General features: G+C 39.9%; 1 protein-coding gene across 3 annotated transcripts in view; it reads right to left on the bottom strand.

The window, feature by feature from the left end:
- dgkg (diacylglycerol kinase, gamma) overlaps positions 1-26,179 on the bottom strand; it is a 134,909-nt gene that overhangs the window by 67,893 nt on the left and 40,837 nt on the right. For all 3 annotated transcript variants that reach the window (XM_030428299.1, XM_030428301.1, XM_030428300.1), the window contains 7 exons: positions 24,427-24,525; positions 22,915-23,025; positions 22,752-22,825; positions 17,554-17,628; positions 13,439-13,524; positions 12,719-12,808; positions 7,667-7,827 (listed from right to left, as the gene is read on the bottom strand). In XM_030428299.1, coding sequence (XP_030284159.1) covers positions 7,667-7,827; positions 12,719-12,808; positions 13,439-13,524; positions 17,554-17,628; positions 22,752-22,825; positions 22,915-23,025; positions 24,427-24,525 — 696 coding nt within the window. The remainder of the gene's footprint in view (positions 1-7,666; positions 7,828-12,718; positions 12,809-13,438; positions 13,525-17,553; positions 17,629-22,751; positions 22,826-22,914; positions 23,026-24,426; positions 24,526-26,179) is intronic.

The raw sequence follows: 26,179 nt of genomic DNA, 5'->3' as shown, positions 1-26,179 counted from the left end.
GTAGCAAGGTCTGTGATGGGATGGCAGGAAATGCAAACCCTGTATGGTTAGTAAAGCAGATTTGAGGGTTACTAATGGCTACATCATTGGTGTGAGTCAGAGATCGGTTTGCTCAGGTGTCGTGTGCACCCAGATACTCAGCCATCTGTCACCGTGGCTCTCAGAGGCACAGCGATCTGTCACTGTGTGTAATGGCCGGGCCACACTGGAGTGTTTCACAACCCAAGGAAAACAGTGGCAGTTCCACACAGAGCACCGATACTTTACATTAAACGATACACTTGGGGGACTTTATGTTTCTTTTTGTCAGCATGTCCTATGAAAAGATCAAGACCAACAATGTGTAAGCTGGCCTCTCAATACTTCCCTACCCTGTCTGTGAGGATGAAAACCTTTGAAAATGTGTAGCAAAATAAAATAGTTGTTCAATGAAAGACGTTGTTGTTGTGCAGAATTTTTTATCTACCTTACTAAGTACAAGAGTGTGGCTCACACAAGTAGTTTTCGGACAACAATGGAGCTATACTGCACAGAGGAAGACGATGTATCAGTCGTTGGATACAGAAAGTACAATTTATTGTTGCTTTTGGTCTTTTCATGTGCTTTGTTGAGTCTAACTGATTTTCAAAGTTTGCTTTATCTGTAAGTATAACAGAGATTGAGATTGTCAGTTGTGAAAGAGGTATTTCAATTATTTTCTTTCATGAAAATATCAATTTCACTGTTGGGGCTAGAAGAGACTTTAGTAAAATATAATAAGAAAATAACCAATGTTTGGGGCTTCCAGTGGTCTGAGCCTGGTCAGCACTACACATGTGCAAAAAAGCTGCTACTGTTCGCTCTTTTTCCTGCACTTTCATGATGATGACCAAATAGACAAGGGAAAAAAAACAGAGAACTTGAGAGAACTCCACAATGCTATGACGGGTGCTCAACATCGTTTCAGCTCCAGAAAAAACTATATGTCTAATTTAGTATTTAATTAACTCCTTCTGGACGTACTCTGATATGATTCACTGCTTTCTACAGTTCACTGTTTAGCGAGATACGATAAATAATGTCAGCCACGTTTTTTTACGTTAACATTATGGTCACGTTTGCAGCGCGTTTGGTGCAGGAAGAGACGCTAAAAACGGGCTTTTCTCACAAAAGTGTCCGCCGGCGGAAAGTGTTTGCAAGCAAAAAAACATGTTACTGTTGGTGGAAAAAGGCACCACACCAACCAATCACAAAATAATATGGCAAAACACGTGATTTGGTTCCTAAGGAACAGGGCGATGTGGAAAGGAATGGCAGCGAAGAATCACAGCAGCAGTCACGGAGATAGACATAACGTTTCTATGTTTAGTGGAGTCATTTTTTTGTTTTGTGAGTCAAAACAATGAGGAGACTGCTGAATGTGGAGCAGGCAGGGGAGCTGAGGGAGACCTGAGCCTGAGGCATTGCCTGCATTTAAATGTAAATAGTTAAATATAAATTTGTAAATTTCAAAAACTTGTGCACAATTTTGGCAAACGACAACAAAATTTGTATTTGTATTCTAAGTAATAAAATTGGTTTGTAAAACATATTTGTGGTTTTCACAGTGAAAAAATCCAACTTTTTCCTACTCGGATGTTGTGTTTTTTTGTGACTTTAGGTCCATTGTGTTAATACAGTGTGTCAAAATGAAAAACTAACTGTTCAATCACACATGTGAGGTTGTGCTGAAAATAATGACACCAAACAAGGCAAGGTAAATAGTTTTTAAGGTGAAATATAATGGTAAAATTAGTTACAAAACCTGCCTTAACCTAATAATACAACCAGGTATTGTCCCTTTTCATGGCACTGAGATCAGGGTTTCTTGGTCAAATTGGGATTGTTATGGGTTTTCTTTTCTCTAGACAGCAGCTGGCTGCTAGTGGTAGCCATGTTGCTAGCGCTGCTAAGAGTGTTTTGTTGATGTTGTAGCTGGTTCACTGGCTGCTATGGAGAAGCTTTTGGAGAATGGGACTGTGTTTTGTTGTCTTGTACACATGCACAAGGACACACTGTACATATGCAGGGACATGGGTCATGAGATACACGTTCCTGCCAATGATTTCATTCTATTACACTGATCAACAGAGAGTGATGACACGTCAATAAAAGCTGCAATGTTCCAGCAGGGACAATGAAGAAGATGACTCAATCTCGGATGTTAACTGTCCAGAACTCAAATCAACTTTACAAATGTTTTATGAGGAAGGAAATGGATTCAAAACATTCAGTCCCTTATGAAACAAGCATGACATTTCCTTAAAAGCACAATCTAATATATTCAAAATACGTATTAATATCTGGAAGGAGCCAACACAATGGACAATACATTTTCATTTTGCTTCGAGAATATTTTCCAGATCATGGTGATAGTATATTTTAATTATATATTGGTTATATATTGATTGGTATTTAAAAATGGATTACTTCAAATAAACACATAAATGCACATATTACTCATGATGATTATTTTTGAAAATATGGTAATATTATGGTTTTCATTACAATATATAAAATAAGCAAAAGCAAAATAAGTACAGTGCTAACTGTGGAATTGCACACACTGGAAATACTTTTTTTTAAGCACCCTTACCTAAAAAAGCTGTAGTAAGTATCTAGGCAGCTCCTTTCCAATCATGGAGACTATTGTCTCTGATTACACAATGATTACACACTAACTGTTAAATGTAAGAATTTAAAGAGACAAAATGTAGCAATATGCATCATCAAACGCAAAAAGTCTGTCAAATATTAGTATGGATTTCTATTGAACACACACCATGTGTGTTCAATAGAAATCACAAAGAGAGCACTGCTCCCTCCTGACTTTGCCCAGTTTTGACAGGAAGGAGTTATTGTTTGGAAAAATGTATTCACAAGCTGCATCTCTAATTAGAAATATGTAGACAGGACAATGTATAAATATGAATCCACACATTTCAACCAGAGACATACAGTTGAGTATGTCACTGGCCTCCTCTGTGTGGTGTACGGCTTACTGTGTGTCTACACTGACACATATGCAGGTATCAGCAGGGGTGCAGTTGTATAACATCACCGTGGTTGATCCTCTTCTTGCCAAAACTCTCTAACTTCTACCTGTGCACATATGTTCTCTTCACACTTATGTCAGTTCTGTTTATTATACTCATAAGTACAACACTGTACGTCTAATCAGCTGTTATTTGTATTCATTAGCTTAATAGAGCTGGAATGTTCAAGAAAAATAACATCAGATGGTGCCTCCTCTAGCTGTTATGCTGATGACTCAGCTCAAAGTTTGGAAAATCACCAAGGTTAACAGTCTGGTTCCCACTGCTACACTGAAATATTTACTCTGCTTCCATCTACAAGTTGGATTGGAAAAGGTTGGGTGCAAACTATTTCTAGGATGCTTTCAACAACTGTACTTTGATGACAGTCGAATTAATTTAAACAGCTATGAACTGTTGTTGTACATGAGCTGATGGTAAAATTGTAGCCTCAAATTCCTTCTTGTGCATCCAGGAAACAATATAGGAGTGATGAGGTTTGAAAACTTTGTGACTCCCTATGGTTGCCATATCACCATAAAATATTACCAAAGAAACACATTTCACCAACTTGCAGTGGGTACACATCCACTAATTGACTACACTGAAGTTAAATCAGCAGGGCCAGCACTGTGATAACTTCATGACGGCCTAGTTTGTCACCTCTGAATAAACGTCCCTGAGCCTTAACACTGGTATCTCCATCAGGACAAGATAAAAAGGTTGCTAAGCAACTGGAACCTGGCAGCATGTTTCTTTCCTCCAATTAAAAGATGAAACCTGCCCATGAGGGAGCATAAATTCACTGATGAATCTACTAATTGCCCCTGTCCACAAAGACCAAATCATCTCTGTCACCATGCTGTTACTGTTATAACTATGTCTCAGACACTTTGGGGCCTGGATTTTTATCTCTGATACACATTCAACTATTAATCAAAATCAAAAAAGTCAAATAACCAATATATATCAGATGCATTATTTGAATATTTTATGTTGTATATCACATTTGTTTTGTTAAATTAGTTATAGTTGTACAAACACTGGTCACTGCTGGTTCCAATTTACATTAAGTATTCTTGAGATTGGATAGTTAGCGGAACTTTAAGCCTTTACAAGCTCTTTTGTTAAAAATTGTCCGGTTTTAAGATAGGAGTAACTGAGGAGAAGATGCCCAGGCATATTTTCACTCCAGGCTTGGAGTTGGTCGGCACCGAGCAGCAACCTCCAAGACAAGAAAATTAAGCCAACGCGGAACTATTGAAAAGCACTTGAGGGTGGCTCCAAAAGCAAAAAAATCCTCAAAAGAGCCAATGTTAAATGTTTACATCCTAGTACAAGAAGCAGTTGGTCACTATAGCTATTTTCTTCAATCATGCCGTGTACGTTGAATTTTTATATAACTCACTCATTTAAATATCAGGCTTAAGTAGTGCATCATTAAGGGCTTGTCCAGGGCTTTAATGACAGCTAGCTAAGAGCTTTGTAGGGACGGCTGTGGGTAGAGCTTGGAGCTTCTGGAGGAATGTACACCTGGTCAAGAACAGCACAAGTGGATTTATCTTCACTCTCACTTCTCAACCTTTCACCAGCAACAAGCTGCAGGGGTACCGAAAATACTCTGCAATGTTCTGTAAGTGTCTCAAAACTGAATGGAAGGGAAACGTACAGATAGGAGATGGGAAAAAGAAGAGACACTGGAGGATATTGGAAAAGATTCTACAACTGGTGAGTGCTGAACACACTCTTAATGCAAACACACAGATCACATACACCCGCAGTGCCTGCAGTATAGGGAGTCGTTCTGTCTGCACTTTGTTATAAACACACGCTCAAATCACATAGAGGTTGTCTGATTTTGTTTTTGTATAATACAGGGGCGTAGCCATCATTTCAGAAGTGAGGGGGACTAATTATTCAGAGGTCTATTGAGTGATTTATTATCCTCTTGCATTCAATTGCACCTCTCCTTAGTGGCTAAAGAACCACATAACCACACACAGCACAGCACCAGGGGACCAACTTCACGTCTTTAAAATTATATACTATCAAAATAAAGTCAAAATCTAAAATCTAAAGCTGCCAAACTCTGGTTGAGTTGACACAGAATGACCCTAGAGCATCTACAGGGTGAGTAACCAGATAATTATGTGCCAAATGACACTGAACACGAAAAGTTCTGTAAAACACAATTCCTGTTTCAAATTATCAGCACCAAAATGGAATGGTAGTGACAAGGTAACAGGGTAATAAGCCACATAATTTAATTTAATGGCAAGCAACATTTTGAAATAGAATTAGGAATACAGTAGTAGTAGTGAAATTGTTGTAGAATTTAACTTTAAAGTCCCTTTTATGCTATCGATATTTTCTCACAGCCAGTTATAACAGAGACGTTCTAGGGATTATGGTCATAATTTCTCCTCACCTGCTGTGAAGATCCTCCCTGTTCATTCCTGCTGCTGCTGGCCTCTGGTCCACTTTCTCCTCCCTGACCCTGCTCTTTCTCTTGTATAAAGATTAAAAAAATATGTGCAAAACAATAGTAAGCACAAGTTCTGTGCAGAAATTAAGGAGGAGTTGGTTTATTCAAGCTTTTTCGATTATTATTATTATTTTATTATTCTTTTTTTATTATTTATATTTTAAAGTGTTAAAATAAAATGTTTCATCATCAAATAAGTTATTTTTAATTGTTAATTTTCGTGTTCTGAGTTTTCTCTATTAAAATCTTGTGTAAATATGCAATAATTACAGTTTACTATGTGCGACGATATGAATTTTGATAAATGTATTATTCTTGTTAAAATGTACATTTTGCTGTTATTTCATTTTTTTTTTAAATATCATGACACAATGAATGCATTCATCACTCAGTTGGGTATTTACATGAGTGATTATAGAGTATAAATCTAGCAGTCACAATGACCGCCTACGGCAGTTCTAGTAGTGTTCTCTGGCCCTTCTGAAGTCCAACTGAAACTTTGGTCCAATCAGAAACTTATAATTTGACCGGATCTAACTCTAGGGGTTGTCAAAAGCGCACTGTAATGTCTCAACCAAGATATCGATCATTAACTGGATCAGATCTGACTGGGATGGCTGGTAAACTGACTCAATTCACCGCCAGCACACAAATTCAACTGCGTTTGGCAGGTGCTGATTTCCATCCCTGAACGCTACTCAAGTAAGAGTATTGTTACTTCAGGATAATATTGCTCAAGTAAAAGTAAAACACTTAACAACGTAAAACTCTTAAGAGTACAATTTGTCCAAAAAGTTACTCAAGGAAATGTAACGGAGTAAATGTAACTAGTTACTACCACCTCTGCACCTAGCAAGCGATTTAACATAGCTAACAGTTAACAATTGTTAACTAGCTTAACTTGATATATTGACATTTATTAGTAAGTCATCTTTTAGCTAAACATTATCTACATGCAACAGCATTACTCAACTTACACAGTTTGTTTGGAAAAAAATTAATTTTTTGCCTCTTGGCTGGTTTGCTGAACATGCAGAACAAGCTCTGAATCGACGTCTGTGTGATAGGGGTGGGCGGATCGATCCAAATATCGATAGTATCGATACCAAGGTGAGTATTGGTATCGGATCGATACTAGTGTGATGGGATCGATATTTTTGTTGTAGTTTCTCCTCTATAAGTTCAGCAAATCACTTGTATTTCTTTACAGAGTTTGTGTGAGTGCAGTGTCTCTCTCAGTCCTTAAGCGCAGCGCTCCTCTTCACCTCTCTCATTCCGCTCACTCAGGTTCACTGTAACTGTAACTCAAAAATATATACTTATATTTAGATATATAGCCTACCTTAAGAATATAATAACCCTTTTGTGTATCTGTTGAAGGAACATTAGTATTCCTATTTAGGCTACATGCAGATAGGTTATAGATTTAATTATGTTAAATATAATTTTCTTATTTGGCTAAAATCTTTGTCCTGTGTTTTATCGTTATCATAATCATGGTCAACTAATTAAAGGCAAAAGTACAAAATCATTCCTTGATCAGGAATATTCAAGTAAAAAGTATCAGTATCGGTATCGGCATCGGCAATACTGGCCCTGTACTTACTTGGTATCGGATCAATACCAAAATTTGCAGTATCACCCATCCCTACTGTGTGATTCAAATCCTTCACAACACCACAGTTTGCAGCCTGGGTCCGCCTGCTCATGGTGCGTTCAGAGGCGGCTCGGAAAAACGCGTTTCCACTTGTTAAAAGTTAATTGAATGGTTGTAATGGCTGTAAAAAGGGCGGGGGACAGAGGGCACTGATACGGGAAGTACGGGGGACATGTCCCCCGCGTACCCCGCCTCCGCTACGCCCATGGTATAATACCAAACTGGATTTCAGACAGCTTGTTTAATTGTAATTGACCAAGATCAAGACATTTGTTTTCGCTGATACAGCTAAATATTTAACCAATACCAGTAAGGAAACAAATGATTAATTGTTTTGTTTTTAAAATGTACATAACAACATAATATTTTAGTGGTTGTACACATATTTAGTAAATACTAACCCTAATGAAAACAATGAAATTCAAATCTGTATGTCATCTGTAATGTTATTCTTGTTATCAGTGTCCTTACCACGCCAATGGAAAAGTAGTTGTTGACGATGCAGTAAGGGACAGGGTCTCCCTTTTCCTCCTTGTCATCAGGGACAATGTCTATGTTCCAGCGGTCCAGCACCACCTCTGTACTGTGCTCGATGTCCCGAAGGAACTTCAGCAAGCTGCCACCCTCATAACCTGCCGGGAACAGCCAGAGAGAGAGGTGCAAAGGGTAAAAACGCAAGCAATGCACTGAGACAAACAACTGAAAGGATACATCATTTGCCCAAAAGTACACCGCCGTCTATAGTTGTGTACTCGATTCTCTTCAGTCAGTACAATTCCGGTCAGAGACATTGATATCAAAGAACTGACCACTTCTGGGTAATGGTGACACAGTTAGATGGTTTGTTTGAGTGATTTCAGCAGAGTAACAGTGATAAGTGACAGGCCATGATGTCTGCGCTGTACACCTGCATGAATATGATTAAATGAAAATGAGCCTGTTATTGTAAAGCATATTACAAACAGCTGATGCTAATCAGGCAATACAGGGGCAACTTCAGTGCTGAAACGATCAGGCGACAACATGCGGTTACAGAATAAAGCCAGGCCCATGGAGAAATGTTTTGGCCTGCACAGAGCACCTAAGTTTACCCCAACACATTTGGGATGAGCTGGAAGACTGACTGAGATAAAAATTTAGTTTTTAAATTTCTTAAATTAAATTTAAATAAATCCACTCTAATCTGAGTTTATGTGAGCAAAAACTGGCAGAGGCTTTAATGAGTGGTTCCTGAAATAAGTGTTTCACCCTATTCAAATTCAAACCCCTTTATTTAACTGGTGAAATGGTGAATTATATGGGTTCAGACATGAAACACAGTGGCACTGATTAGGCTGCCATTTCATATACACTGCCACCCCCACCACCTCCGAACTGAGAATACGGCCCGGGCCTGACAGCACCCCGGGGAGCCCTCTGGTTTTGTTCTGCAGCTGACAGCCCGCTTCAGCAGCCAGGCATGTTAATAGCGATCAGAGGCGGAAGTATGTTCCAAAGGTGTCACGAGGGCGTGAGGCATTAATGAGTACCATCACACTGGGAGCATCATGTGTGAAATATGAGCGTGTTTGCATGTACACATTTTCTGACACACTGACACTCTTAAGAAATAATTGCAATTTCAGAGAAAAATAATTTCCTTTTCACATTATAAAAACAATTGTCCCTCATCACATTCATTCTGAAGGTGTACACACACTTACACATTTATATGTTGTGCATCATACACACTATGTATCACACACTAATATGCCCTTTTTTCAACAGTCTAAAATCTAAAGTTGACAACATAGGACATCAGAAGACACTTTTCAGGTACTGCGAAAAACCCCATCCTATTCATTTGAATGAGGGCAGCGTGTTTTAGGCTGCTGTGGTGTGCAGTGGGTGCTGAAAACACTTAAGATGGCGGTATAAGAGAAGTCATGACACTATCATAAGGTCATGTTTTAGTTTTTTCCATTTTTTTCATTTCAGTTTCCTGTTTTATTTTGGTGTCTATCTCTCGTCTCGTTTCAGATCATCTCCCTGCCTTTTTGTGTTTCCTGCCGTTGTGACTGTCTGCCCCTCCCTGATGTGTTTCACCTGTACCCAATTATCTTTGCCTCCCTTGTGTAGTCTAAGCACTCACTGCTCCCTTTGCGCGTTTGTCTTCACCCTTGCAGCAATTGTTCCAGTATTTACTCTTTTGTGTTAGCCTCCTGGTATTCTTTTTTACCCTGTTTCTGGATGTTACTCTGCTGTAGCCTTGCACTCTGTGTTTGCCTTTGCTGACTGATATCCTGTGTACCGAACCTGCCTTCAGTAACGACGACTTTTTTGGAAACTTGAACTGTGAACAGTGAGTCATGGCTGTACTCCTGCTGTGTCAGAAACCTTATCAGAAACGTCATTACTATTCATTCTAAGAGGGACATGAATGGGAACCAACTTTCAGGGCAATCCATCTGACAGTTACCAAGATATTTCCCCTAAAGCCAAATATGTGAACCTACTGGTGGAAAGGAAAAGTCAGGATTCATCATCTGGAGACCACAAAAGTTCGTCCAAAGTTTTTTGTGCCAGTGCATTATATGATTTGTTGATGTATCTCACAGTGTCATCCTGAGAGCCAAGGCTGTTGGATCGCTGAGGAGTCAGTTGCTAGCATTGCTAGCAAAAACTGTCAGTTGCTAGCATTGCTAGCAAATTGTCAGTTGCTAGCATTGCTATCCTCACCTTTGGATACACGACACCCTCGCTTACACTGTCTGCTTAGGTTAATATTCATCAGGCTAAATGTCTGCTCACACTACAGCTCTTAGATCACTATTTGTTTCTCAGAAAGATGATCTTTTCAACTGTAGTTCCAAAGTCCTCTGGACCTGGCAGCTTACTGACAAAATATCATGCTGAAGCCTGGGTAAGTGCTCTACTGGTCCTCCAAGAGGCAACAATCAAGCAGTCACAACCAGCAGTTCTAATTACTTGCCCAAAGTGCTGCAACAAATCAATGGCTGGCAGAGGATTTCCAGCACAAGTGCTTTGCATATTAACAGTTTTTAATTTGACGCATAAGAGCTCTCATCTACCAATCTTTAATTTCCTACAAACAAGAAGAAACATGCTTGTGTTTGTATTCTAGTATGCAATGGAGACCTTTCCTGAAACTACAGTCATACTTGAAGCACTAAAATGAACCCTGACAGAGTGTTTAGACTGCTGTCAAGTTAATCAAGAACTAATTCAAACCTGTTCTGTTTTAATGAGCCAAGTTGAACCTTGTGGTATCTGATATTGTCTTCACCTTTAGAAATAGGACGGATCCACCCCTTTGTAATTTATTCATTACTAAGGACAAGGGTTTTTAAATTGACACATTAAAATCAACTCCTGTTAAGTATTTGCCCTATTTCTTTAAAGCTGCAGCCTGGAGTTTTGTGAAAAAAGTGAAGGTATTATTTGAATGATACAGCTCCCAGGTCCCTCCTTCTTCCTCTCTGATGCTGCAGCCCTGCCTTCAGAGCCCCTCCCACAGAGCCTGCTGTGCAGGAGTAACCAGAGCAACAGAGGACGCCAGATAACCAAGACGAAGCATTTAAAATAACAACAACGACATAAGCCCTGATTGTTCTATTTATGACCAAAAACAACTAAATTACAATGAAAAGTGCCTCATACAGATCACTGTAGATATCCTGAATGACAAACAATATCCCTCACATCGCGGTAGACGGAGTTACCACGTAATCATTACCCGCTGCAACGCCATGCTGCCTTTCTGAAGCATGAGTAACGTTATTTCTCTAAACCAATTCAACCACTTCAGAGCGCCCTGAACACAAACTAACATTATAACTGCCCGGTCACTTGAAAGACACTTTTGCTAACCATTAGCCATAAAGTCAGAGCTAAACACTGGAGTTAAACAGACCCCCAATTTGCCGGCCTCTGTCTAAAACCGCGGACCGAGCCACCAAAAGGACAGGCAAATTGGCGACTTGGTGCCCTGTCTAAAAACGGCTAGTGTCTTCTCCTCTGGGCTTCCCCCCATCGTTACCTCACCTGGCCTCCTCCCTCCTCTCTCTCCTCACCTGTTCCTCGTCTCATGGTTAGTGTCTGTGTATTTAGTCTGTGCTTTCCCTCTTGTCTTTGTCCATTCATTGCTTCTGTCGGTGTGATGTTCTTGCAGAGTTCCTTCTGTCTCCAGTCTCCCAGTGGTATATGTTTTTTGGATTGTGAGTTCTGGTTTTCCCATGTTTGATTTGGACTTTGCTTTTTGATTTGTACTTTGCCTTTTTCTTTGCACTTTGTTGGGTTAGGGTTACTACTTTGTTTTTTGGTCTTTGGACTTATTTTCTTTGGTGCTTCTTGGGTTTTGTAGATTTCGGCTTTGTTTAATAAAGCTCGTCTGTTTCCCCTAATCCTGCCAGAACTTGTGTTTGGGTCCACCTTTTAGTTTTCCCCTTTAAACCCCTTTGTGACAGTGTCGCTCTTGAGTCCTTATAATCACGCAGCTCCCTCCATCCCTGAAATGACATTCCTATATTAATCCTTGTTTTCCTGCTGCTCGGTCCATTTCTTTCTTTTTACACTGCTTTTCTTCGCCAGTCTTCTTATTTCTTCTCTTTGACGTGGGCAATGGTGGGGCATTTTTCAGCTCTACTGTTGTTGCCTGTTTACCGCCATTGTTTACAGTTTGAGCTTGAACCTATCTGACCAGGCAAGAGCAGACACTGTGTCTGTGCAGGGGAGGGGGGCTGCCAGCAGCATGTGCACGAGAGTGATTGACACTTCTCAGACACTCCCCTTGGCTCTGATTGGTTGTGTTGAGCCAGGAGCGGTGGATTCTTGCAAATCAAATTACAGCCACTGGGTGGAGCCACAGACAGTAGATTTTTACACAGCTGACCTGTATCTTATTCTACTGTCAGATCATTATGACAATTTTAGCAAACATAACCAAAAATAGTTACAGACTACAGCTTTAATTGAAGCCATATGATGTTTGCACTGAATGACATGTTCAACACAACTCTACATTCTTTTTATGATTGCATCATTTCATCAAATGGAAAATTTCTAGATGTCTTGTATATCATTTTATTTCTCCAAACTTTGGAATCTCCATTAAAATTCTGTTTAACGGTTATAACACACTGCTGTGCACAGTGACTTATGACTGGGCCATTAGCAGGTCAGTGCTGTGGCCTCCATTCTTGATTCAAATTTTGGCTACTTTCTTTTGTTTGTCTACGAGATCAGACAGCACATCGATACAGAGAATAATTGTAGACCGAATGAATGGAAAGTCTGATGTGGGGCACTAAACAACAATGTCACAGCATTCAAATTTGGCATGTGTGGCAAAATGGTTCTACTTGTTATTGCTAAGTTTCACAAATAGCCAGGGGATGGATGCACTGTGAAAGATTAGACAAACAAGACACACCCACACACACACACACAGAGACACACACACACACACACACACACACACACACACACACACACACACACATACTGATGGCTGATTTGCCTCACCTCCTCCCCAGCGTAAGCAGCGTGCCAGGTCATTGCCTGTGCCCAGAGGGAGGATGGCCACAGGGGGGTGCCTGGCAAAGTTGGCCTTATCTGCAAAGACAAACACAAACAGATCAATCGTCTCGAATCAGCTGTTTCTGGCTGACGGGATCAACTAAATGAAAAATTCTGATTTGATTACAACTTAAGTCTTATTTTGGTATCATCAGACACTGGTATATCGGTTATAATGACATCAAGATATGGAGGCTAATGGATCTGGGGACAAGACAATACTGTTATAACCAAGCCTGATGTGGCAAGAAAGGCAAGACAGCAGATGATCAGGCCGATGAAACAAAGCTAACTTTTCAGCCATGAATCCACCACTTTATTTGAAGTGGGTACAGCAAAATTGTTAATCTTTCAATGCACTAAAAAAACAGTGTGTTCAGGATGACAGTGATTACACAGGTCAAAGTTGAGCAAAGAAGTGTGTCTATAAACTGATGGAACTTTTTAATGAGCAGTCTGGGTAAAAATATTCTGTGACACAAATGATTTTCTAATTGGAGGATTGTTTACAACCTGCCTGACCCTGTTTGTTGTCCCACCTTCTGTCTGTGTAGTACAATGTTATCATAACCTCTCACAGTGGCCTGAACTAATTTATCCAAGTTGTAAGTGTTGGTCATTTTGTGATGTTTCCACTAATTAGTCCAGATGACAGAGTCTGCGTACCAATACAGTCGAGGATCCACCCCACAGTGCCGTCACCTCCACAAGCAAGCACCCGGAAATCAGGGACATCATGGAAAAAGTTGAGCCTGAGAGGGCAGAAGAGCCGGTAGATTTTACTGACACATGTACAAGTGTGTGACTTTTTTTACCAAATGCTCCTCGATCTCATTGTTGAAGTGTGTTATAGATGATACATCCATCGATTGGATTTCATAATGGTGGAGGGAGGGAGGGAGAGAGAGAGATTACAATCAATGTGTGCCTGTCCAGCTGTGTTCACTCCACTCCTTCCCCTCGAAACCATCATCACAGAGTGGTCACAGAGGGCGCGCCCTTCAAAGGGACCTTTAATGTGTGTTGGGACAAAGGTGTCGACAGTGGCTTTCATCTCACTCCGTCATGAGACAGCTGCATACAGAACACCCACCCCTTTCACACCAACCACCTGGTCCTGCAGCGCATGGCCATAGACCTTCCAAACCATGTCGATCTTAAAATAAACATGATGTGGGTTGTACAGCCAATAGTTATTTAGTGCTAAAGGTAGCGATTTGCTCTTGTTATGTGGCAGCTCTAACAACATGGGAGGCTCTAACCCAATATTCAAGGTCCAGTGTGGGGGATTTAGCAGCATCCTGCAGTGTGGCTGCAGATTGCCACCAATTGAACCCCCTTCATCGCACCCTCCTCTGTGGTGGCCGCTAGAAATGTGACAGGCCGTGTCCAGAGACAGGCTTAGGCCTGTCTGTTCCCCGCTACTTTTACAGAACATGGCAGAGGACCTGCTCCCTCTGCAGGTATGAAAGGCTTATTCTAAGGTAACAAAAACATGATCATTCTTAGTTTCATGTCATTATACACAGATAAAAACATGATGAAGATTAGATTCCATTTTGACCCATAGAGGTCCTTACATTCTACACACTGGCTTTTTAAAGGATACTTTGTCAACATGTATATGAATCTATAGTTTTATTACTATGTAGTTGTCCAAAAACTGTTTGATTTGGAGTTGTATTCCAAAATGTTATTTATCACTGTAAACATGGGCACTGTAGTTTATTTTGTTCAGCTGCTGCCATAAATACTCACAACATTACACATTCACAACTAAAACTATTCCCGGACAAATGCACAATGTCTTTATAAGAAAACTATACTAAATATCTATGATCAATATTTGGGTCTTTAACATCTCAAGTGGCAGTAAGGAAGCATGAAAGCATTAAAAGATGTACTTAGGCTGCATTCTGACTCATTTTAACTGTGTGTAGCCTTTCTGTTTCATTTGAGTGAGACCAGTCCAAACCCACATCCAGAAAAAAAGTGACACACCAGGCCGACAGTCAGTCGTTGGAGAAGGTTAGAGCTATTGTTGAGCATCTGTGGCCGTAGAGAGAGAGCAGACAAGCTAGTTGAACGTTGGTTGTCATCTTTGGGGTTAGTTCAAGTGCAGCTTATTGGCTGAGACACAGGCGATGTGAGACAACGCAACAGTCAGCTATTTAGCATCTTATGTTTAAACCTTTGTTGAGCTGCAGTGAGCCATCCTTCTGCAACACATGTGATAGGCATCAAACATGTGCACATTGCTGGTATGTTACTTTTTATTTTGAACATTATTTTTGTGAATTCAGTTTATCTGATGAAAGATATAATATAATTACAAAGTAATTACTCAAGAGTTTAAATCTTTTATAAACATCGCAGCGGCATATGATAACCCTGCATTAGTTATGGATCTTCAACTGGACTTCCTGGACCAGGTTTCATATCTCACTGGTGCCTGAAACAACAACATGCCAGCCTTATTCATTTAATCTAAACAATCTAATAGTTTTTGCTCTGAGGTTATGTCAGTGATCAACACAAATGAAAGCAGGTGGTGATCAGGTCACACGATGAGGCAATGAGGCAAACAACCCTCTGTAACAGACATTCAGAGAAACTACACCAACATGCAGTCAGTGTGGGGACATCTCCACATGGAGCTGTGTATCTCATCTGACCGAAACCCTTCCATCTCAGCATAAAATTTTAATTAAGACCCCTAATCCTGACTGTTTGTGCCTATGCTTTATGTATGACAACTTGGGAGAAACATGTGCATCAACAAAGAGCCAAATGGAGGTTTACATTAATGTAATGACTCAAAGTACAGAGAGGAATTGCATTCCCTAAACAAATTACTCAGAGTAAGCTGCTCTCACTTCGAAGCCTGCTGCTCCTGTTGCTAGGGAGCCCATGGTAACAGTTGTGGAAGTTAACCCTTGATGTGACAACAGACCTTCATTCAGTTTGATATATGCATGTGTTTATATTCACTGTGGAGCCCCCAACACAACTGTCCCACTGCTCAGCAGTAACAGTGTTACATCGCCTCATTGAGATGTGGAAGACCCCTGTGCTAACATGTGTGTTAACTGTAGTATAGACCATGTGCACTTTATTAATGATTACACAATTGCTACACAACAAAATGTTCTTGGTTTGAAGATATTGTGGAAGCAAAATTATATAATGACTGGAATAATAACAGTAATTTCTGTTTCATTCCTTTTGAAAGACCAGATTGATTGAATTAATAAGTAATTAAAAACTCTGTTTATTGAGAAAGTTTTATCAATGAACTGTAATGCAGTTAAACACTAGTTTAACAAAACCACAAAAACAAAAGTTCTGAAAGACTCAGATTGTAATGTTGATATATTTTCCGGTGTCCAACATCACATCATAGTCTTTGTGTTTGACTGCGTGTATCAGCCACAGCTCTCTCCTCTGAGACATGCGTGCGTCACTCAGCCGCTTTTCCTACAATGGATTCTCGAGGGCAGCAGCTAGTCGTGACTGAGAGAGAGAGAGGGAGAGACAGAGAGAGACCTGCACGAACATGGGAGGTGAGAGATTCAAATGGAGGTGAAAGGATGGTGAACATCACCTTCAAGGTAAAGCATTTACAGCATCGGTGCTGTACAGCACAATTTTCTTCCGTGAGCGGACAAAAGGCACAGCAGCATTCATTACAAAGCTGTGCTCAGCTCAGAGGGATGCATGTGTGTGTGTGTGTGTGTGTGTGTGTGTGTGTGTGTGTGTGTGTGTGTGTGTGTGTGTGTGTATGTGTGCATGTCAAGAGGTCAAGTGTACAGCACGGCAGTAATGCAGCGTTCCCATTCGCCTTCAGTGACCTCCACAGCATGTTAGTTTGACATAAAGGCAAGAAGTGGTTCGACAGCACAGCTCCCTGACTGTACTTACTGTATTTCTACTTTATATTCATGTTGTTCTTTTCATTCTGAAATACAAACTCCTGATGCAGCTTAATCAATAAAAAATAAATAAAAAATGCACAGCTGCATTCATGTTTCCGGTTTTTACATACCGTTTAAACTAGCCTCATAGCCGTAGGTGTGCCTGGCTGTTGCTGTGCCATTTAATCTAAAGCTGGCACACCCAACAAAATCATGAGTGGCCAATGAGTTTATGTAATTACACTATTACACTTACATTATGAAAATTAATTGAAAAAGATAGACTACTAGAGAGAATTCATGTTGCTTATAAAGTTCAAATGCGTACTGGTTTGCCTTAAAGTACAGGCTGCCTTTACGCTGTTCAGTTGGCGAACAGTGACAGATTACTACAGCAGGCCATCTGTTTAGTGAGTAGACGATTGCAGTTGCCACAACTAAAAGTTTGACACAACCTTGTACCACAACAGTGGAATTGTGCTTCTCGTTGAACTCGAGTTGAGTTTTGTTTTTGAAACATTAGCTAGGAGTGTTCAGAATTGTGTGCATAGTTCCAGTTTTTGTCTGTTTGCAACGTACTGTATTAAATAATAGCTTTTTGAATGTGTCTAGCTCTGTACATGGACACTTTCACCACTGAAAGGACTGAGGTTGTATAGTTTTTAGATGCTCCAATGTGCAGGCTGTATGGCTCTATACAAATAAAGATTGAATGATTGGTTGATTGGCTGAACATGCAACACCATTCAACTCAATGATTAAATCCTGTCTGAATGAATTTGTTTTATATATCTGAAGTAAAACAAATAGATACATTTGCACAGGTTAAACAATTTGACAAGAAAGAGATGAATGCAGCAGACTTACCCTACCATTGGTCCCCCTTGCTCCAAACTGTACACCTGCCTGGGGTTAAGGAGGTACCTGAACTTCCTCAGCACCCTAAAGGAAGAGAGAAACACAAAAGAAAGGACAACTCATCTCATAAGAAATACAGTGAGCACCTATAGAGAACATTTAGTACGTACACAATATGCCAATTATTACAACAAACTAATACAAATCCAATATTCCAGGTTATAAAGTATTCATCTATATGTCAGGAGACTGAAAAATAATAAATAACTGCCTCGCGATGCACACCTCTGCCTACAAGTCAAGCTGCAGTTTACATCCATGTCTGACATGTCAGACTAATAAACATACTGTATACACTGAAGGCCTTGAGAGAGTTTATTAAGTGTATTTTTGACAAAATTGCAATTCTTACTATGTTGACATTTATGATTCCATGGAATGATTTCCAGTTAGAAACATGCTGTCAGAGACTATTTTTTAAAGAAGAGTACAGAGGACTGATAGAAACCTTCATCACATGGTGCAATGACAGTCGCCTAAAGATCAATATCAGCAAAACCATTGAGCTCATGTGGCCGAATGCTGTATGTCTGTTCATGTCTAAGTTCACCGAGACAAACAAAACACAGTCAAATTCCTTGTATGTGTTAGGCCAATAAATCGGATTCCCAGAACACAAAGAAGAAGCTATGAATAGTAAAACGTCAATGCTTCACACACATGTTGAACCTGCAGCACAGAAGATCTCTACAATCAGAACAGTTTCAAGGTGGACACCAAATAATATTGTCACCAATTCAGTATCTGACCTAATCTGAACATTTGGTGTGGATCCAGATAATGGGCAGAGGCAAGATTTTTTTCTCTTTAATGAGTAGGAAATTGTGAGATTTTTTTTTCCACATTTAGTTTAATTTCATAAGGAAGAATGAATTAATCTTAATGAATAAAACTTGGCTGTATTTAGGTTGGTATGAGTGGGGACTGTTGAGCCTTGGTGGAGATATGTGTTCTTCTGACTCTTCTAGTCAGCGTATGAATTCTTGAGTTGTGGCGTTTTTTGAGGTCACAGTGACCTTTTACCACCAAAATTCTAATCAGTCACTCCTTAAAGGTGCAATTTGTAAGAAAAGTGGATTTTTGCAAGTCATTCCCAATTCATCAAAAACTGACGCTTTGGGATTGTAGGATGGGTTGGCCGCCATGCCAAGTGTCACTTTTTGACGAGTTGGGAATGAGACTCAAAAATCCACTTTTCTTATCAACAGCACCTTTATAGTCCAAGCAGACGTTTGTGCCGAATTTGAAGACATTCCTACAATGCATTTTTGAGATATTGCCTTCACAAGAATGGGACAGACAGACAGTCAGACAGACAGACAGACAGACAGACAGACGGACAGTAAACCTGAAAACATAACGCCACTGGCCACTACCATAACCGGCGTCGGCGTGTGAAAGTAACAGTAATCTTGCAGGTCCACTGCATGTCTCTCTGTGCTGGATGGGCTTATAAAATGGTTACATTCTGTATCAGGCAATATCCATTTGGAGCCATATGAGACAGTTCAAAAAAAGATTTGTGATTCACTGTGCTATGATGCTAGAAAAAACTGAAAAAATGTAAGAAAAGACATGTCATCAACTTGCATCTATCCTCTTTGCTGCTCTCATGATGCAACCTTTTTAGATGACCTATGAATCACCAATTCAGTATTTTTTCATACAGTTTTCTACTGAATGCTATTGATAATCTGATGCACCAGCTGGTTTGTTACAGAAAACCATCTGGGAAGTCACCCTTAGAAACATTTTGCAAAAGGTAAGACCCTTTAAAGAACACCCTACAGGTGATTGGATGAACCATCTGTCTATCTCCCTGTTTTCAAATAAAAAGGATGCTGATTGATCTGAACCAATGTGGCTGGCTCGGTTGCAAGTGCAAAGATTGAAACTTGGCAAGATTTTGCTAATCCTGCTGCCTCACAAGGATCATTTAAACTCTGCTGACAAAACTTGACAGGTCCATCTTGATAAACTTAATTGAAAAGAATGATTTGCAGCCAGCAAACTCCTTAACAGTATATCTAAAATTCTAAATTCGATTCCAAAGTTGCCAGGGATATAAAATACATGTATACCTGACAGACTTTTAGAGGAAAGTATGTAATACATTACCAAGAACATTCCATGCTATGGAATGCTGCAGCCATGAGAATTGTAGCAAGTTTTATTTGAATATTTAACTCGGTGTATGCATTGTATAGCTTTGCTATAGATTTATCAAATGACTTCTGTACAACCTCCATACACATCTGAAATAATCTGTCCTCATGTGGATTCTTCTCTAAAGTTTCTTTTTGAGATGTGCAGAAATAATCATTTTAGAATTCAGGAAGAAGTGACGAGGGAGGAAGTGGTAGAGACTATCTATGATCTTTTAAACTGTCAGTACATGAGCTAGCTGCACGTCATTACAGTAGATTCCTGTAACCTTGCGAGTGTTACATAAAATGCTCATTGAAGCCCGCACAATAATCTTCGTTCACATCTCACACAGGCAATTTTACTGGCACGTAATATGCTTCTAATTTCCAAGGAGGCTAATCAGAATATTTCATAAGACTATTTGAATATATTTTCATAAACAAGTGAAACGAGGCCCAGCCTTGAAGAGATCTACACAGAGCTGTATGAGGGAGTGATAAATGTGTATTTGCCAGTGGATGACACAGATTTAGACAGATAATATAAAACGTGTTTTAACGTATATACATTTGTGTGTGGGACTTCTGATAAGTTGCTGTAGTCTAAACACGTTCAGTAACTGAATGGAAAAACTTGCTTCAGTTTCACACAGACAAAAATAGCAACACAATAGCCTCTGGTTTCCTGTTCAGATTGATGTTTTGTTCTTGTATTGTCTATTAATAGAGGATAATTTCCGTTCTAATGGTAATAAATAGTGTGTTGCTATGGTAATGTGCCAGGCTGAGCCAGAGCAACAGAGTATAATTGCTCTCTACTGTGTGGCAGGTGGGGAGCAAAATAACAATGGACAGCCACCTCAATCTTTACATATAGCATTCAGAGGTGCAGAAGCTATGGAGCCCTGTGTGACGAAAGTCAGTCCTTAAGTGTGTTGCTATTTTAACACAGTGAGAGACTCTAATAATTATTATATATTAGACATAGGCATTCAATCATAGTATTTCCTTGCTAGAGTTAAAAGCTTGAATTGGCATGGGTAATGAAAACAAAGGTCATTTTTATTTTCAACTTTTATTCTAAATGAAAAGTTTTTACCCACATATCTAAATGACTGATTTAGCTTCTTAATGTTTTCATCCATTTTATTTTTTTTTATCAAACACTTGATAATTAATAGTTTGCTACATTCAAGCTCTCTCAGCCTTTGCAGTCTACTAAATACATAGATGCCACAATTATAATCACAAGTTAACTGTCAATAACTCTACCCAGCTGAACAGATACTACTGTTCTTTGTGCTACCTCAGTTAGCGGATGAATGTCTGTTATTGCCGCTGTTGCTTACTTGTTCTTTGGCTCACAGGATCTGTGCTTAGTGCTACTAAGATAGCTATCTACTGAACAAAAGACTTAGCGGCTGAGTGCTTTGTGTACAGTACACAACACCTTAACGTTGTGTCCAGGTTTGTGTACTGTACTTGCTAACCATATCCTACTACCTCATGTCTCACTCACGTGTAAGAAACAACCTTTATCACAATGACATAATTAAACAATCAAAATGGCAATTGTACTCACCGCTGTCAAGCTAGAATTATTTTGGGAAATTTTGGCTGCACTTTCTCTGCCACTCTTATGCCACTAGCTTGCCAATAGCTTTAGCAATATGTCCGCCTATCATTTTTGATGCCGTTATCCCGGGCTGTATCATATGGCCACCAGGTGATTACAATTCACTTTGCTTTGAGGGAGACTCCAATTGCAACTGTACCATTTTCTGTGACAAGGTGCCTGCACTGCTGCAGTGCACTTCAACTGTAAATTTCCATCTAATCTCCAGGTAACATTCTTTGTGCTGTTACTTTTATTTTAAGGTCTATTTTATCTAAAGTACTCACTGCACATACTTAATTTGTTATAAGGTATTTTGAACCACAGCTTCTTGAAGCATCACCGTCTCTGGCTGTGTGATTCTTCATGTCGGTCTTGCACAGAGCCTTGTTGCAATTTGTTGGTTCCGCTTGTCATATGGTCGGAAACCAAAATGCTCCCAAACTGCAACAGCTGCATTCTTGACCAACTCACTTTTGTTCAACATACAGTGGCCTACACTGCAGTAAGCATTTATACATGTGTGCTGGGGTGTCTGTGTTGCTGCCAGCGTTGAGCAGAATGCCAGCTGTACTTTCCCACATTAAACACATCGATCCCTTTGGCTCACAGCTGTGTCTCTGGGCTTTACAGACTGGACAGGCCGAGTGTCTGCAGGGAGGAGTATCTCTCCATACAAATAGAGCAAGAACGACTCCCTGCAAGGCGGTGTATGCCACCAGGCTTCTCTTGGAGGGAAAACTACAGGTCACAGTCCTCAGTATTGGCATTGCCGCTGTGCACTGGAGGTCAAGCTGGAAAATTCTCCTTTCTGAGGAGAGGCTGTTGTGTCACGTGTGAGTATAATCGTGTGAGTATAATCGCTTCTAAATAGTACTTTTGATAGGTTCTTTATTTGACAAATTACATTTTCTACAAAAAGTTCAGTCATCAATTTTCTAGGCTCTTTAAACACACAGACAATGGTGGTGCTGGACACTCTCTCAAGGCATTGGCTGTATCCTACATACACACAATACAATATGTAGCATAATCTTTTCTTGACATTAATTAAAGGGACAGCGTTGATATTTTTAAATACAATATTACTATATTAGCACCCAATCATACCGCCTAGCTCTGTGAAAGGATCTAGTCATGAGTGTACAGGCAGAGTGTGTGCTGGCAGACAGACAGGTACGTGTATAGACAGTGAGTTGTCTGTTGGATGGCTTATTAGAGGCCTGTGATAGCCATATATACTTATTGTTTTAGTTCAGTTCAAAGTGTTTATGGGATGCCAAGCTGTCTTCTAATTTAACGTTCCTGCTTGGTCTCTATACATGATATTGCAATAAATGTAAAGCACAATAGTGGAAATGAGACCAGGGGTGACAGGAACTTACCGCTCTCCCTGTCTCCCTCCACTCTTGGGATTGACCATGACCAGGAGCGGGTGAGTCCCCGGGAGAGGGCTGATCTGGAGACAGGAAGGAAAGACAGACTTAGGCATCTGTTTACTCCTATTGTGTGGATGAGGGATAGCCGCTGGATGCTGGACCTGTGTACCTGCAGTGCTTGTCCGTCTCCAGGGGAGAATTTGAAAGTCTGATTGGCGTCATCGGGGCTGGTGCTGGGTGGCGACTCCCCCTCACCACGCTTCACCACAGAGTGACGGTCCTGTGATAGAGCAAGACTGATGAAGTTGTGCACAGATAAACAATGATGACGCAGGAGTTTTAATTTCTCTGCAATGATACCTCAAAAGCAAGAAGAAGAAAAAATATAGTGAATATCAATCTATTGACCTGTTTACATGCAATTCAATATTATCATTATCATTCATTAATCAAAATAAGCTCAAATTATGCTGCAGGTGCATGGGTCCTTGTATTAATGTTTGAAAAGCACACTCTGGATACGGATAATATGCATATAAATCAGCTTGTCAACGAGGTTTCTGTGAGGAAAATTCAAACTCGAGAATTGAATCATCACTAAGCGTGAAATTGCGGCAGGTGTCTGGCCGACACAGGTCTGACATGACTGGTTAGAAGCAATCTGTTGAATGGCATGTCACTAATACAGCCACTCAGTCATCAATCTATCCATTCTCCATTATCATTTGTACATGTGAAACCAATGGATATCTTTTGATGAAGGACAATAGTGTTTCAACATTTAAAAGCACAACATCACTTTTATTAAGGTGACCACGGGGCAATTTCAGACCACATTTATGGTGACAAAAAATTATTTCTGATGGGAAGTCAGGACAACTCTTTTCACGTTTTTGGCCATAAACCGTTTTTGGCCATTTCCAGCTGTTTTTTCGGCATCCAAAACAGGTATTCTAAGCCTAAACGTGATCTCTTCCTGACCCAGACCTTAACATAACCAGATCATAAGAACAGCATTTTCACAACATAAAATTAAAAAAAGTTTCAACATATTCGTGGTTTGCAGAAATCTACTTTGCTAACATGTATTCAGGCCAATGGGTTGCTTTGCATTCATTAACATATTTTGAACAATCCTCAATCTAAGGTTAACTTGCTCTTTCTGTTATATCTGTGGTCCTTGTACTTGTTCTATCCATGCTGGAGTGAGTAGTACAACACAAAAGGAGTGCTTGACCATACATAACAAAATGTCAGTGTGGCTCCTACTGAACTACAGATGAACAGCTTGATTGAGGGTCAGCTAAATAACAGAAGCAGCTCTTTGTATAATATATAATACAATATAAAAGAACCCCAAACTGCTTTTTCTGAAAAGATCGTAATATTGATGAAAGTAGGATTAATATCAGGAGCCTGTATGACTCAATGTTCCCAAATAAATTAACTTTTTACCAACGTTCAGGGCTGGCACTAACATTTGTGAGAGTGAGGCTGACTGTATGATCAGTGCAGTCAGCTAACTGAGTCTGAAGAGGATTTGTTTTATTTTTTTTTTTATCTATTTGAATGATATAATACCGAAAACTAACCGTTCCACCTTCATCTGTGGGAGTGAACATAGTTTCAATTGTACATATGTGCAGCCTTGTGTACGGATAGCAGAGAAAAGCATTCTCACCAAGACAACGGGGCAGATGTACGAGGGCAACAGAGTGTGGTCCCTCAAGGCTCCTCCATCACACTCTGCTTTCACATTAGATGCACACTTATTATGGAGCTACGGAGGAGAGGAGAAGCAGAAACATAAGAACTGTGGGTGGACTCCATCTGTGGGACTGAGTGTATCAAATGTTAGCAGTATGAAATGCTACGTGTTTCAGGCTGTTTATCCTGACAATATAAAATGACTGTTTGACAGGCCATCAGAAGTCAATCAAAAGTTCTACATTTGTATTAATCTGTGGAATATTTGTCATGCTGATGCGAGAACAGCTCTGTGTAATGGTGTGTTTTGTGAGCTGGGTTGATGATGAGAAAACTCCAAGTCAGTGGTGACATCTAGTGGATTTAAAAGGTAATGCAAAGTAACAGGGGTTAAAGTGTGTCACTGTTTGTATGAATCAGATTGTGGCAAACATGTCTCAAGTCATTTGGTTTAAGTCTCAGCTCCCAAGACATTGCTGTAGGGATTAGTCAATCAAGTCTGTAGTTAAGCAAGTCAGGTCCAAAGTCAAGTCCCCTTCCCACCACCAGCATCAAGATACTGCAGTCTTACAAGCAGTAAGAATATGTATTAGTACCTGTCTAATAATCATATATTGATTATTGTATCTAATCTGTTCAAAATATATGACTTGAAGTTACCTCTCATTATAATTATAGATATTTAGTTAAATAAATGTAATCCTGCTCCTGCTGCCTCACATATTGATGCATATGGATCATCATACCCTGGGCTCTGCTGGATCATAGCTTTGCTATCTCCTTATATCTTTAGTTCTGTAAAATGTGATGCCTCTTCACTCTGCTCTCCTCTTTTCTTAGCTAATTATCTTGTGTGGCCTGCCCTCTTCCAGGTCACCAGAGTGGACAGGAGGCTGTGCGGCTCTTGCACCACCTGGCGATGCCTCGTCCTACTCAGTTGTCTCCTGGATCCACACACTTTACATATATTATGATGTGCATCAGATAGTCTGTCAATGTAACTTGGAACTGTGATTTTGTTGCTCTGTTCTGTACATGTGACATCTACTGCATGTCTGTCCATCCTGGGAGTGGGATCCCTCCTCTGTGGCTCTTCTTGAGGTTTCTTCCATTTTTTTTGGTCCCCTATTAAAAGTTTTTTTTTTTCGTCAATATGGCAAGTTTTTCCTCACTCGAATCGAAGGACAGAGGATGTCGTTCATTGTGCAGATTGTAAAGCCCACTGAGGCAATGTGATTGTGATTTTGGGCTGTATAAATAAAGTTAATTTAATTTGATTTGATTTGATTCATCTTTCAATTTTTCTTCTAAATCGAAAACGGGGGTATCCCCCTCGCCTGTATTTGAAACCATTTTTAAAGCCAGACTAAACATAACTAAAAAACTACACTGAAAACATCGACCAAATACAGAGGAGTAATCATGTTTCAAGTCAAGTTAAGTCACAAGCCATCAAGACAGTGACTCAAGTTGGTTCAAGTCTGTAATTCTGCACTGTGGGGACATGAATTTGTTCACACAGGACACTGTAGGAATTTGCCTCATACATGGGGACAAAACTCTGATCCCCAACTCGTAAAACATCACATTTTACATTAAGATGTAGTTAACGTCTAGGTAAGGCCTGAACCTTTACCCGATTTCTAGCTACAGTAGGTGTAAGTCAATGCAATGTCCTAATGTCTGCCTGTAAGAGTGAGACAGACTTTATAATGGACATAATTAAT

Source organism: Sparus aurata, chromosome 9, assembly GCF_900880675.1.
Source record: "Sparus aurata chromosome 9, fSpaAur1.1, whole genome shotgun sequence".
NCBI lineage: Eukaryota > Metazoa > Chordata > Actinopteri > Spariformes > Sparidae > Sparus > Sparus aurata.
This window is presented reverse-complemented; position numbering and strand designations above follow the sequence as displayed.